This window comes from Podarcis liolepis (assembly GCF_965112155.1).
Source record: "Podarcis liolepis genome assembly, chromosome: 10".
In the NCBI taxonomy this organism is placed as follows: domain Eukaryota; kingdom Metazoa; phylum Chordata; class Lepidosauria; order Squamata; family Lacertidae; genus Podarcis; species Podarcis liolepis.
Window position 1 is genome coordinate 24,024,574 of NC_139562.1, and position 15,978 is coordinate 24,040,551.

At 39.9% G+C, this 15,978-nt stretch overlaps 1 protein-coding gene across 37 annotated transcripts in view; it reads left to right on the plus strand.

Annotated features, from left to right (window-relative positions):
* The window catches only part of MYBPC1 (myosin binding protein C1), a 94,847-nt gene extending 78,869 nt beyond the window's left edge, over positions 1 to 15,978 (plus strand). For 13 of the 37 annotated variants that reach the window (XM_083461856.1, XM_083461877.1, XM_083461885.1 and 10 more), the window contains 7 exons: positions 2,218 to 2,357; positions 4,704 to 4,863; positions 6,741 to 6,877; positions 8,082 to 8,268; positions 10,928 to 10,986; positions 12,226 to 12,265; positions 15,288 to 15,978. In XM_083461856.1, coding sequence (XP_083317982.1) covers positions 2,218 to 2,357; positions 4,704 to 4,863; positions 6,741 to 6,877; positions 8,082 to 8,268; positions 10,928 to 10,986; positions 12,226 to 12,246 — 704 coding nt within the window. In that variant the 3' untranslated portion in view covers positions 12,247 to 12,265; positions 15,288 to 15,978. The remainder of the gene's footprint in view (positions 1 to 2,217; positions 2,358 to 4,703; positions 4,864 to 6,740; positions 6,878 to 8,081; positions 8,269 to 10,927; positions 10,987 to 12,225; positions 12,266 to 15,287) is intronic. The other 24 variants (XM_083461882.1, XM_083461869.1, XM_083461857.1 and 21 more) reach the window with 2 other exon arrangements.

Here is a 15,978-nt window from a genome sequence, read left to right on the forward strand (position 1 = left end):
GTTCCAGCTATTTAACTTTGCCGAATGATTACATTTTATATTTATCAATAAAAAGCAAAGGGAACTGTGTTGTTCCATTAAAGCTCCAAATCCTTAATAGATTAATCCTTTCGTTAGAGCAAACCAAAATGTCACAAGAATGATCATGCTTTCGAGCTCTCTAGCATTGTTCTTCAGGATAGAAGTTTAAGGCGGCAGGGGTAAATGGGACAGGGAAAGAGCTGGTTTGATGTTGTAATCACGTCTGAATTTGGTCACAATCTTAAGAGGGAATGAATTGCAAACTCAGTTGGATTAGGTTCTATCCAAATATAAAATCCAAGAGTTACCCAGATCTCTCTCCAGCTTTAAGCGAAACACACAGATTCCTTTGTTAGAGGGAACAGAGGTAAAGAGAAAGAAACATGGCAGACTTTTTATGAGCAAAGCTAGAAATTAAATTTAGGGATTGTACTAGTTGTTGTTATTGTTTTTAAGTCAATACAGTAGAAGCCAACTAGGATAATCTAGTGGCTCCAGAGAGCAATGTAACGCTTCCTGCTGTGATTGCACCTGATGTTAATCTTCCTGCTGTGATTGCACCTGACCTAGTTTCTGTGTGAGTCTGGAAGGTTTTCCTTATTATCACAATGAAAAATAGTTTCTCACAAATATGCCTTTGAGAAAGTTAGATGGTTTGAGGATACACATGCTGATGTTTCTGAAATCTGCTCTTTTTCAAAAAATATTTAGAGAATGTCAGCCATTCATTCTTTCCTTAAGTATCTTAACTCTTATATTTGAAGTTTTTAAATGTGATACTGACATTTAAGTTGATACAAGTAAAACCTGCAAGAAAATGATACAGTTTATCCTCATCTTCTAATCAGAGTGTTCAGTGTTTTAGCAAGCTAATCATGATATTCTCCAGAATGCTCCATTATTACTTACACACCTTTGATACTTAACATTCAGTGGCTACTGGTCGTGCTCACTCTTCACAGAGCTATTATTATTATTATTATTATTAGCCCTTGAGTTGTTTTTAAATACATTTTGTACCTATACAAGCCTCAGGTTTCCCCAAGCATGATACATCCCTCTAGTTTCTCAATTTCTCCCTATACTCATCACCTAAGTGTGCAATTGGGGGAGTAATGGGGCATATATTATTATCAAATTAGTGTGGTTGATATTTCCAGGTGATCAGAACCTATGCTGCAGAAGTAACCTCTTGAAGCACCAAATCACACAATTTGGGTAGATATTGTGCTACCTCTTCCCTCAGTGCTGGCATCATCCACCTGACGCACATGATCATTAGAATACAGATGTTACCACTGGAGTGAGGGACCAGCCTGGCAGTTATATGAATCAGTCTGTAGTTCCATTTGATTCAGTAAAACTAGAAACTCAGTTTCTGCAAGTGAATAATAGCCAGTGCTATGGAAATTTGCACAGAAGTTAAGGCCCACTGAGTTCAATCATGCTTTCTGGAGAGAGGATCTATTTTCCCTGGGCTCACTGTAAGCCCTGCAAAGACAGCAGCAGGAACACCAGAGAGCTGGAAATAAACGTTAATATCACCCACTCCAGCATCTCTCTTGGCTTCTCCGCTACCGAGAGGCAAGTCAGAAGCTGCATTTTATCTGATCACACAATAATCCCCACAACTACAAGCCAGTTCTGCCTGGAAGCAGGCTTCCTGCAGGGGAATTAGCCTATGGTGTCTGGGCTCACAGTAGGCCCCTTAAGACAACAGGAATGTAATGTCTCTCCAGCTCTCTGTTGGTCACCCCACTACCAAGGGAGACAAGTTAATTATTTTGTTCTGTATTGTTATAATATGTAAGCCACTTGGGGGGGTCATTTGATGAGGAGACAGGAAATACATCTTTAAAATTAGAGTTGGGGACAATCTGGCCTGTGGCCACTTTTGGCCTCCCGGAGGTTCAAATTGGCCCACGAAGCCATTTCCCCCAAACCATGTGTACCCAACCATCAGCCAACATAATTCATGACATCATCTAATGGGTGCTAGTGTGAGGTTAAATTCTGTGTTGGCCGAGCAACTCTTGTTTCCAGCAGTGAACAGCAGTGTGAAACCAAACTGAAGATTTAGCCCCTGGGCTCATCAGTTTGTGGTTAACTCATGGTTTGTTAAACACTTAGGCAAATTGAGCATATTGTTGCTGTGGAAAAGTGTGAAATATTGATGGTGCTACTTTATTGCCACAGATCGTCCAGGCCCACCACAAATTGTAAAAATTGCAGATGTCTGGGGAGAGAATGTTGCTTTGGAATGGCAGCCGCCCAAGGATGATGGCAATGCAAACATAACTGGGTACACAATTCAAAAAGCTGACAAAAAAAGCATGGTAAGTAGACTTTTTGACCCAGCAAATCTTAGGATGAGACTTTTATGTGCAAGGTTGTTTGGAAAGGTTGCTACTTCTTGTGGATGTTACGTGCTTTTGTGATACAAGCTGTCTTTTCAGCTGCTGCTGCTGCTGCTACAAAAGACTTTACAACAAATTTGACCAGCACCAGTGATATTTGTGGCCAGGAAAATCCCTTACTTCATAAGACCATTGGATATTTTTCTCTGCTGCCTATTAACTTCAAAATCAGCAGTGCTGTTAATTAATTTTGCACTCTGGACCTGTTGGTAATTTTTAGATGGTTTCCCCCCAATGTGCTCTCTTCAATTGACTTGAGGAGTAAATCAGTTAATACATTTTTTTACTAAATAAGTAAATGAAACAAAGCCCAGTCCTCTCCTGCCCTGGTCCCAGTTGCTGTGACTGTTGTGAACTTTATACTGTTTGCATTGCTGTTACTTCTCTGCCAAGCTGAACAAGAGTCTTTTGAAGTGTGCTTTGCACGCTGTACTCAATAAAGTATTCTTGAATGGATTTAATCTTCCATTAACAGCATTGCTGCTTTAAAGTGGATAACTATTCTAAGCCAGCTATATAATATACTCACCCAGGCATAAACCACCCCAGACCCTGCAGTCATCATGTCACAACCTTCTCTGTGTGCCCCCTATGAGGGAGGTGCAGAGAGTGGCAACACAAGAATGTGCCTTTTTAATAGTGACCCCCCTGGATGTCATGGACTGGCTGCATGCAAAGCAATGGTGGGAGGTACCAGCTGGGAAACCCCCAAGGGAACCTCCAAAGTAAGAAGGCTCAGAGCCCGGGCATTGGTGGTGGGATGACGATGAGTGGTCATAGGGAGCAAACTGGGAGCAGGAGTCGTCAGAAGCTGAAGAGATAACAGGGTTTCGTGAGCAGGAAAGGCTGTGGCAGGGAGCAGTTCAGAATCAGAGGCAGAAGCTTCTCCCCCCCTAGTTTCCCAGAATCCAAAGAGGTATGAAGAGGGTGGAGCAAAGACAGGCAAGACGAAGGAGCCTCAGACTGCAGATTGAATTAGGTCTGCACATGTGAATATGTCTATACAGTGGTACCTTGGGTTACAGATGCTTCAGGTTACAGATTCTGCTAACCCAGAAATAGTACCTCGGGTTAAGAACTTTGCTTCAGGATGAGAACAGAAATCGTGCAGTGGCAGTGGGAGGCCCCATTAGCTAAAGTGGTACCTCAGGTTAAGAACAGTTCCAGGTTAAGAATGGACCTCCAGAACGAATAAAGTTCTTAACCTGAGGTACCACTGTATATAGATATATAACACATAGGCTGTGCTTCTTTCATCTTATTTTGGTTTGTATACTTAGTTTTAATGTTTGTAATACTTTTAAGATCTTTGGGGTCAGTTCTCAGTGGGGGCGGGGGGGACCTACTAACAAATATAATAAATAATAATTTGGAAGAGGTTTGTGAGTGGCCATGCTGATTCTGAGGTTTACTGCTGAACTGCTTTGTTGATTTTATGCAATGCAATGTTTTGACTATGTTTAAATGAATTTTCCCATGGTTTCATCATGTGTGTTCACTGCTCTGGGATCACAGGGTTTAAAGGGCAATCTATAAGTGTAAATAAGAAAAAGCAAGCAAACTAGGTTATGTGGACACAACTCCTTGCAATGGGAAGGGTTTTGCATTCCACCCAACCCCCCACCCCCGACTCCAGTCTCTGGCTTTCTTATCTGTGGTGCACTTTAGCGATCAATAGGCAAAGTGAACTTTGCCCTGTTCCCCACCCCTAAGTTCAGAAAACTCAAATTTCAGCATATTCCTTTCCTAGAATGATCATCTGGACTACTAAAGGGAATGTGCCAATTACTAGAATTCACTTTCTATTCATATTTTACTGCAAAGTATAAGTAAGTAAGTAAGTAAGTAAGTAAGTAAGTAAGTAAGTAAGTAAAGGATTTCTTACTTCACATTTCATGAAGTACAGCTTCATCAAAATAGTACAGCTATTCAAAAAGCTTATCATTTGCCATAATTGGGTACTTTGGAAAACCTATGAAATGGTGTATGGCATATGGTTGCTGGTTTTGTTACATAAGCAGCTGCTACTTATAAAACTAAATGGATATTTATTTCTGTTTCACCTATTTTGAGCTTGAGCTTTTTGGTGAACTTTCTTATTTCCCTTAACATCTGATCTCTTGGTTGTCTTCCCAGGGGACCCATTTATGAAATGTCAGTTTGCTTAGTAATGGAAGCAAGTCCTATCCATGCTTCCCTGGAAGTAAGTCTCACTCACGGGATTGAGTTGTTCATAGCAATTTAACCCGGCCTTGTATCTTGCAGGAATGGTTCACCGTCATTGAACACTACCACCGGACCAGCGCTACCATTACTGAACTTATCATTGGGAATGAGTATTTCTTCCGGATCTTTGCTGAAAATATGTGTGGCCTCAGTGAGGATGCAACAAGGACAACAGAGAGCGCTGTGATTGCCAAGGATGGTTAGCTAGATTAACTCTGAAACTATGACACTGAAATAGAATACAACACAGAGCACAGAGCACTCATTTCTTGGAGTTGAGGCATAATCTATTTGTCTTTGAGAGAGGAAAAGCCACTTGTTTGTTCAAGTTACTTGGATGATAAATTTACATAATATGTAGAACTCACTCACCAGAATCAATGGGAATTTTGTGTTTACCTTCAATATAATGCTGAAACAAAATTTCAGCTGGCCTGAATGTGTAGTGGTCTGATTTTGCCATTCTGCACAGTGCACAACCAAGTGCTCATAGTGTGGATTTACTCATTCAGTTCATTGCAGGAATGCTGTTGAGTTTGTGCTGAGAGACAGTTCACATACAGTGGTGCCTCGCAAGACGAAATTAATCCGTTCCACGAGTCTCTTCGTCTTGCGTTTTTTTCGTCTTGCGAAGCACTGCTATTAGCGGCTTAGCGGCTATTAACGGCTTAGCGGCTATTAACGGCTTAGCAGCTTTAAGAAAAAGGAAACAAACTCGCGAGAACTCGCAAGACGTTTCGTCTTGCGAAGCAAGCCCATAGGGAAATTCGTCTTGCGGAACGACTCAAAAAACGGAAAACTCTTTCGTCTAGCGAGTTTTTCGTCTTGCGAGGCATTCGTCTTGCGGGGCACCACTGTAATTGGCTCACAGCAATCACATTCCATTCAGGCAGATGTATGTATTTGTTTGTTTATTTATGTATTTAAAAACCTCACTTTCCTAAATGTATATCAAGGTGGTATACAGCATACAAAGTTATGATAAAATCAGCAGAAGCATCCATATAAACATCAATAGAACATCAATAAGTCCTAGTCATTTAAAAAGAGAAAAACATATTGCAAAGGCCTGTCTAAACAATGCAATATTCAGAATACTTCTAAAGTGCATTTGTGTGTGTCTGTGTGTGTGTGTACATACATACATACATACATACAGACAGACACACACACACACACACCCCAACCTAATTTTGAGGAAAGAGGAAGATGGTCAGAAAAGTCGAATGCGTCCTGTCACTGCATATTATGCCAAAGCCGTATTGTTCCTAAAGCCCATAAACTACTTACTATCCTATTTTGAGAACATAAGGAAGACTTAACCTGTGTCTGCTTTACAAGGGAGATTTGGCCAGCTCTTGCTTTATTGCAGAACTGGCACATCCCACTTCTTTCTATGAAAGGTATTCTGCTTTGAACAAAATGAGGATTCTGAATGGCTACACTATCAGGCGTAGCAAACAACGGAAATAATAAGAGTATACTCCAGGCCTCCTGATTAGCTTGTGGGCTTTCCATAAGCATCTGTCTGGTTGGCCACTGTGGAACAGAATGCTAGATTAGATACACCATTGGTCTGATCTAGCAATCCATACTTTTCACTCAGTCTTGGAGCTCAACCTCAGGTTGTGGCACCAGGATGGTGAAAGCTGTAGTAATTAATGAGCTGCTAAGGTGCCACCTCTTCCACACACTTGCTCTTTAGTTCAACTTCAGCACCTGTGGACAGGGAAGAAGGAAAACATGGAGCCAGTGTAGAAATGAAAAAAAAATTGAGGGATTCTAATAGCATAAAGGATAGAATATCATAGTTGGTTGTGGTAAACAGAGTGAAGGTTCCGAACAGGGTTGTTAAGATGTAAACCGTATTTTGTGGCAATGATTCTCCACAATCCAGTATTCCTCTAAAGCAGCCTGTGTTAATTCTCTTTTGATTTAGTGTTGATGTGTGTCACATGCTAGGCCTGCTCTTATAATTCTACATACCTGTTAAAAGGAACAGTATCAGTCACACAGTATGGCTAAAACAATACAAAATACAATTTTTCTAGCAGTTCCTGAACTTTTGTTTTACAGGGAAAGTCTACAAAAACCCAGTTTATGAGGACTTCAATTTCAATGAACCACCAATGTTTACCCAGCCTTTAGTTAATACATATGCTGTGTCTGGTTACAATGCAACTTTGAACTGCAGCGTCAGAGGAAATCCCAAGGTAAGCTATCATGCTGAATGACATAAAAGTCTGTACATCAACACAGACATTTCCAGATGGGACAGTGCTTTAATCTGTTCACAAAGCAGGCTGGAACTTAGCAGGCAATGGAAAGATTATATAATAAAGTAGGCTTCACCAACTTAGTGCTCACCTGGCTGGGTCTGATGGGAATTGTAGTCCAAAACATCTGGAGGACAACAGGTTGGCAAAGGCTGTAGTAAAGACTGGATTCCTAAGATTCCCCCCTCTTCCACACTCCTGCTGTTTAGCAAAATGCATAAGTAATCCCAAGACCAAAAACAACCTACTTTGCTTCTTCATTTCTACTGTGTAGCTACTGCGGTACTTATTCGTTCATTAATTTTATTTATACCCCGCCTTTGTCCCAGTGAACGACCCATGGCTGCTCACAGCATAGATCAAAATAGATACAGCTAAAAATGCTCAATAAATATAAATATTGAAAAACAATAAGTAACCCAATTAAAACGGTACTAAAAAAACACTTAAAATCATTCAAAAGTACCAATACACAAGCCAAACACCCAATCTCAGCAGACCCTGCCACAACAGCCAGTTAATGGCCAAGGCCTTTCTGCGCAAAAAAGTCTTTGCCTGCCAGTGAAATCAAAGCAAAGAGGGGAGCAGCCTAGCATCCCATGGAAGGGACTTCCACAATCTGGGAGCAGCCACCGAGAAGGCCCTCTCATACTACTTAATTCTTTCCTAACTACAAACTTGAGCTACTTACGGTTGCCAAATTTTTACTCCTTCTGAAGCTTTCCTGGCAGCTTGAGACTCAGAAATTAAGCAGATGTCTCATTTCCCTGTTACTTTAGAGAAACTGGGAGAGCATGGTGAGCAAAATATTGGTAACTTCAAATACACCTTCTTCTTTTTCTATAGACATGATCACCTTAATGGACACCGTTTTCTTTACATTGGATAATAATCTGGATAATAAGTCTATTGGGGATGTTGGTTTTGAGAGGTAAAGGAACCTGCATTGGACTTTCCTCAGAATCTTCACACCTAACTATAGAATTTAGGAAATAACAGTAAAAACAATCCAAACAGGTGTCCCACTCCACAAACCCAACTAACTAATATAAAACCTAACCTAACTGATATAAAGCCACAAAAGGAAATGTAACTTGTGCTTTGTTTTGAACTACTCCATGTTGCTGTTTTTTAACTACAGCCCAAGATAACATGGATGAAGAACAAAATAGTTATTATGAATGACCCCCGGTACAGAATGTTTGGTAACCAGGGAGTTTGCACCTTGGAGATCCGCAAGCCCAGCCCCTTTGATGGTGGCACATACACTTGCAAGGCTGTCAACAGTCTGGGTGAGGCAGAAGTTGAATGCAAATTGGAAGTTAAAGGTAAGGTTGTCTCAATGAGCCCAAAATTGTTTTTGAGGGGAGAGAAATATAGATCAGGTCATGAGGCCTACTTTCTTAATGTTTGTGATCATAGCAGAGAGCTACATTTTGCTATTTGTTGTTGTTTAGTTTGGATGAGTGAAATTAAAGAGTGAAATGGTGATAGACTATTATGAGGGAGCAGTTGATTTATTGACTATTTATTTATTTACTTGTGTCATTTGTAGTCCACCCCATAACTGAAAGGTCTTTGGGTGGCCTACATTAAATAAGTAAACAACAACAATTGAAGTAGAAAAGAAGTTGTAAAACCACTTAAAGCACACACACACAAAGAAAACAATACCAAGATGTTGGTGAAATATTTTTGAATGTCAATAATACATTATACAAGGATGATATGTGATTGGATCTCCATATGTTTCTCTTTAAATTTATTTAATGTTTTATTGGTATATTGCATTTCTGTTTGTTCTGGACTTTGATTAACTGTTTGTGTAATTTATTGGTTATCTTGCCCAGCTCAAAACAGGACAGAGGTCCCACAAAAGGTCCTTGCTTATATAGAATTGAGCATTAGGATAGTCCTATTTCTTGACTCTTTTTAACTCTGTTGTCCACATAGAAGCAATGACATCATCCCAGGCAGAGCTCACTGTTCACCACATGAGAAACAATTAGCTATAGAAAAGCCATTTCGTTTATTTTCAAGCCTAAAAGGTCAGGTTGGACTAATCTTTCATTATAAAGCATAAGCTTTCCAGTTATAAATCCCACGCTGCTGCAGAAACTCAATCTGTAATTACATTACTCACAATCCAGGATAAAAATGCCACTGTTTTGGTTTTTTTTAAGCCACAACGATTTCTATGCCACCAGTGACTCATACATTGTGGTAAAAATGGCTCTAAAATGTTCATATTCACAGCTTTTCCATCCATGAGTCCTTCCATGTATAACAGTTTTTTGCTACATCCCAAGCCATAAAATTCTGTTTTAACTTCCAGAGATGGAAAAGCTAAAAATCACACTGAAAGCATGCATTTCATTTTGCTTCACAGCTGGAAAAGAAATCCCTTTTATTGCGAATATCCCATCCCAGACTTGTGTTTATTTCCCTTTCCCTACTCCCTACCCACAAAATTTGGTACCTGATACTGTTTTATTAACTCAAGTCAAACACCCCTTACTTAACCAGCTGATTGATAATCCATCCTTAGAACAGTTCAGCAGACTTCCTTCCTGCTAAACTGGTTGAGCTTGTAGCTCATACTTTCCTCATAACCAAGTCACAAGGTCAACAATGTTTACATCCATTTAGTTGCTTATCCTAAGAACATTTAGGTGTTTCAAGCAGTACACTGATGCTGGAATAAAATGCTTTTGTACAAGGTAGTCTTCTCCCCATACAGGCTGCCCCATTCATTTCAGTGGGGGTTGGATAGCCATTAATTTGCATTTCAATTGAGTGGATAATTGGATCTGCTGCACTCTCCAGCTGAAATGAATAGTGGTGGTCCCTGTTAAGAAGGGTTCGGTTCTAGCATTAGACTCTAGCTGCTCTTTTTAGTTGTGTGCATAGAGATTAGCAATTGCAAGAATGTAACCAAGTATTGCAGGCACTGAAGCAGAACTTTTAATTTATTTGCTGGACTTCTATAGTATTGTAAGAAGATTCCAGTTTTGTATTTGTTTCCACTTTGCTTCAAACTTTTTGGAGAAGCATTTTTACTCTACTGATGGGCAGCTTAATTTGAACTCCCATTTGCCCCACGCAGCATGCAGCAGATTTGGGAAGGATCAGTTTTAATTTGGGTGAATGGCATTAGGGAACCCTTCCTTCCCCAATGCCACAGCCCTAGTCTGAATCACCTCCCAGGTTGCTATGAAGGTGTCCAAGGACAGCATTCCTTTTGGATTTCCCATGTCATATCTAGTTTGGTACTCAGAACTAAAAAGTTCAGTTCATAGCCACTGAAGCCAATAATTGTAATTGATTTTCAGACCCACGTAATTGACTTCAGTGGGTCTGAAAATAATGAGCTGCAACAAAACTAAAATCCATCATCATCCTTAAAAAGGACAACTACTCATTACCGTTTTGGTGTGTGTTTTTTAAAAAAAATTACTTGCCCCCAATTCTGAAAGAACTGCTAAGTCACCACCTCTTCTGCTGCTCAGGATATCTTTTTTATCATTCCGAAAGGACACGTTATTTATTCTTGAATCTTGTCTGCACCAGCTGCAATTCAAGATTATTTGCAAACTACTATACAGCTACCATAGGCGTAGCATAAGAAGCATTCCTGCTTAATGCTTCCTCTGTCCAGTGGTCTCCCCTGAATTGGCACCGCTGCTCCCACTGCCCCCATCTGAAGCGCAGAAGGGAGCAAGCTGCTGGGAGCTAGGTCTTAATGATGCATGTCTGATGAGGTTAAATTCTATGAAAAAAGACTAGTGCAGACAAGTCTTTAATTATTATTTTTTTAAAATCATGATATGTGTCCAGGTTTTTGTTTCCTTTGTCAATTAAAAACTACTGAAAAATTACAACTGGTGTTTACCAATTGAAAATAAAACAAGCTTGACACTGTTAAACATTTATGCAAAATAATTTCAAATGAGAATAAATATTGGTACAAATATTCTAATTCTGCAGTGATATATCATGGCGTAATTACCCCAGGCGAACCAATCTTCTCGGCGGGGCAGAAACAGGTTTCTGAAATCATATTCCCCTGGGCATTACCTTCCATTCCATTCTTTTCTTCCTATATAAAATGTGTTTGCATGAAAAGTGTGCATTTCATCTTTGCTCTTAGATTATATAGTTGTTCATGGCATACTGGATATGGCATGAGCAAAATAAGGCCAAATTCATCAAGACTCTAGGTACTAACATCCAGATTATGAAGAACTTAGGTGAGAACTTCTGTTTCATCTGTACTCATGTCTTAAAGTAACTTTTTTTGCTTATGTATCAGCAGCTAGCATACATCAAAGAAGTGTGTTTATGCAGTTAATTTTAACATTCAGATAGCCTGGAAGAGCTACCTATAACCCTATAATTTTTTTAATGAGCAGAAAAACATTACGAAATGACTGTACACAATTAGTTCCAAAACTAAGGCTGCAATCCTATGCACACTTACCTGGAAATTAAGTCCACTGAGCACAGTGGAACTTGCTTCTGAGAAAATATGCATAGGATTTTCTGTTAATCTTATATAGCAAATAGCAACCTGTATACTAACCATTCTACCTAGTTTGGATATTTCTTTTAAAGACTACTCCCTTCTTACTATTCCCCAAACACATGTAGAATAAACACTGTTTCTTAAGAGATATATGCATTACTTACAAAGGTATAAACTAGGATATGCAGTGCAATCCTGTGCATGTTTACTCGGGAGTAAATCCTACTTTGTTCACTGGGACTTACTCCCAGGTAAGTGTGTATAAGATTGCATCATAAATTGTGCAACGTTTTATGTACACAAAACTTGATAATTTTGCCTGTTAAGAGTTTCAACCTATGCTTATACATACATATATATATCAATAGTTCAATACTACATGTGTGGTTTTTTCCTGTACTGATAAACATCCTGGATATATATATGTCTGTGATCTAGTTTAGTTTTATTTGACCTTGTTTAGTTTTAGTGTCACAATCTGATTGGCTCCATTGTGTCTTCTATATTAGCTGCCAATCATTTATGTTTGTGCACAATTAATAAACCTTCACGTATTAATAGTTAATGTTGAAGTAGTGCTAGATCCCTGCCTATTTTGACACTCCATTTGCTTTCCTCTCTTTCTCTTACATCTTTTACATGACTAAGGATTAAAACGTCATCTTATCATAGTTGCGAACATAATTTCACTCAACGAGTTCTGTACTTTTGTGTTTAGCAAGTTAAGTGCTTACAACTTCTCTCTCTCTCTCTCCCTTAGTTACACAGTAAGGATTTTTGAATGTATAGTGTCATCTAAGGTAAGCTTTCATATGGTCCCTGCATATGAAGCTTATGTCTGTTGTTACGTCATACAAAGCCTTCCACCGTATGGCATAATTTTCATTATGTCATTTAATGAAAATGGGGTTGTAGAATCAATATTGTAATAGACTGACTTTTATATCACTGTGCTCTTAACAACTTTCGCTGGATCTGTCCAATAAATGCTTGTGATAGCAACTCCCTGCAGTGACGCAATCACTTACTAACAGCATATGCAGATATAAAAACTTCAGCAGGATGCAACAAAGCCTGAGCCATGTTAACAGCTTACTTTACATAAAAAGCAAGCCATGTATCCAAGCACTCTAGCACCTAAAGCTAGTTATTGGCCTCAAGGTTCAACAGCCTAAAGAAATGATGCTATTTATACCAAACCTAATTTTACTTGAAAAAAAATTACACTACAGTGACTTTAAAGAATGCTTTAAAAGCATGCCATTTTTTAAAAAAAATTGTGTGTCTTGTCTTCTCTATTCACTGAAGATTAGGAAAGCATAGCCTATTTTTTTTTTTTAAAAAAACAAACCCTAAAACCTTCAGTGGCATGCCTTAATTACTTTGAGTCAAGGCAATCCAGATAATGCCGTTTCAGCTGGATATGGGAGATTGCACAGAAATGCAACTTGCAATTTCATTTGGTTGAATGTGGAAAAAGCTTCCTCCCTAAGGGTCAGTGGTAAAACATGACTCAGTAGAGCTGAAACTTACTGGAAGCAGTTGGTAAGTTCATCTTCGGAAAGTCCTGGTGCTTTAGGTTTATGGCATGAATCGGAAATGCATCAGAAGGTAAGTTTTCGGTTATTAGAGGCCATGCTAACTCCTCGCATACTGCCAGAACTGGTGGCAATTCTAGGACACTTATAGCAGGGGTTCTCAGGTCGTCGTCCCCCCCTTAATGAGCCTCAGGACACTAAGCAGTGATGGGCAAACTTGGCCCTCTAACTGGTCCTGTTAGTTAGGGATGATGGGATTTGTAGTCCCAAAACAGCTGGAGGGCCAGGTTTGGCCATCACTGCGCTAAGGGAACCACTATTGAGTGTTTATACTTCAACTAGGGTAATGAAGCGGCTGAACACACAAAACTCTTTTGCTTCATGAATCCACAGCATACCTTACCCTCAGATTACCCAGAAGACACCCTGGGTAATCAAAAAGGTACCCAAAAGAAGATTGGCCACAACATTGCTAATTAACTCAATGGAAAGGACATGTGGTCTATTGCGTTGTAATGCACCGATGGGTTGTTGACCTGTTTTTACTTTAGTGGTGGGTTTCCTGGTTCCTGTTGCTCCATCTCACACCAGAGCCTATAAAATGGGTGGATAGCATCACTCCGGTTAGGTGGGGCTAACACCGGAATTAATCACATCATTATCCCTTCCCACATGTTTTCCTGCATGCAGACATTGCTGCAGTAACATGTTAAGGAGCCATGTGGAAGCTCCAACTGTGCTACCTCACAAACAGGTCCTATTTTCTCTTGGTCTAATGACAAATCATTGGAAGAATCTTCTGCACAAAGGCTCCTTAGCTACAGTAGCCCTTTCTAAGAAGGCAATGTTCAGTAGCCCTTTCTAAGAAGGCAATGTTCATATTATTCTCTAAGCAAGTTTGTATAATTTGTAACTGTGAGCACAAAAGTGATCTGCATTCAGCTTCCTAATTTCTTTGTGGTCCCAGATTTAGCACCACCAAAAAAACCAAAGAATGGTTTAAGTGTTCAGCTGGAACATTCCTAAAACCTTGAAAAAGCATCAAAGGAAATGTTATTACTGTTACTAGGTGTAATAATTGATATTAGCACACCAGTACCACCAAATACTGTTTTCTGAAAAATAAGATCTGCTGGCTTTAATGTCACTTATAAGCAAGTGTGGTTTGGGGAAACTGCTTTACATTTTGTAACTTATTTCTCCTCCACACAACTTGGTACTGCCCCCATTTTCCCCATGCCACTGCAAAACCGCTGAAGTGGTTTGAGTCAGGCTGCAGTAAATAGGTGTTGGGTTGAGAGTTGTGCAACAATCACCTATCTCACCATAAGCACCCATTTGCTCAGCTCTCAGGGCTGAGCAAAATGTTACCTTACACTTGGCTGATTCATGTTTCATGGTGTGGCATAATTGAAAGGAAGTAATTGATAAGACATGACAGCGTTCAGCACTTCATTAGATGACAAATGGCAGGTGACGCAATGATGTCATGTCACACATCTATTTCAACTGCTGGAAGATGCAAGGCAGAGACACGGAAGACGCCACACATTTAATGTCTAACCATAATGCTACCAATAGGTTATTTATTTATTTATTTATTTATTTATTTATTTATTTAATAAATACGCTCCACACTTCAAGGACCCCAGGGTGGGTTACAACAAGAACTGAGAGGAGAAGGAATTGCCACTGGGAATCTGCTTTTGCATCCCTCTGGGAATCATAATGTGTGCTCTAGTCTGGTACAAGGACTTCCCACATGGATCAGTTGCATCAGATTGAATCTTCTTGCCACCATTACCGATACATGTGACTTGCCATCACGTTCTCTTGGGAGAGGGAGTGGAGACTTGCAGCACGATGGCACCAGCTTACCTGATGAGTACTTGCAGACTTTACAGCGGGGCCAAAAATGGCTTGTCATTAGCAAGCCCATTGTTGGCAGCATTCCCATGGCAAACGTGATGTCTGCCCTGGTTCTGATGTGGTTCTAAGTCTCCATTGACTGTACATGGAACCAATGAGTCCTTGATGGCCCTCTTCCCAAGGGATCCATTTCAGCCTACATGAAGAAAAAAAATAATGCTGCAGTCACAGATGCATCAAGGCTGCAAATCCTAAATTTGTTTACCTGGAAGCAGATTCAGCTTATTGCACTCCACCCACCCACCACCCACTGTCAATGCCTGTAGGATATCAGGACACTTATAGCTGGAATTCAGTTTTTGCAAACACCTGTTCACTTGATTGCTTTAACTGTTGTCTTCCTCCTTGTCCGTAGGTGGGGTCTCATTCTTCAGACTACTATTGCAAGGGGTGCCCCCAAATATCATTGACTCCTATATGAAAGCATGCAACCCTGAGGAAAAGTAAAGAGCCTGGCCACAGTGTTTCTCCGCCACTGCACTGGAAACTGGCAGCCAGCACTGCAGCAGTTTAACTCCTACCATGGCACTCCCACATGCATTGCCCCTTCCCTCTTGCTGCTGTTGGAAAGAAAATTCATGCATGGATTGTTTTTTTCAAGTTGAAATGTTGAAGTTGAAGCTTACCCACATGTTTCTATGATCCACATCATTGTGTTTGTTTTACTCTCTCTCTCTCTCTCTAATGCTGAAAAGCAAAGAAATGGAAAAAAAGCTATGCCAATACGCATGGGAGCTAATATTTGAGTTTGTACTTTATATGGCTAGATAGATTTTTTTTTTTGTGAGAAGCAGGTACTGCTAGACCCAGTGGCAGTGCAGTCAGGCCTTGAAACACATACCTCTTTTGATAAATAATGGATCTAACACTTTCCTAGGCTGCTAAAAATGGACTGTTTGGCACATGTGATTTGCAGCATTTAACAGTTATTTCAGCGGAATGTATCTTCAATTAGAAGGGTTTCTGTTCAGCTCACTCCTTTGTGAATCTCTTGGCTACTAAAAGTTTCATGTAATGTACAATAAAGCTGAAGTGTTTAAGAGCTA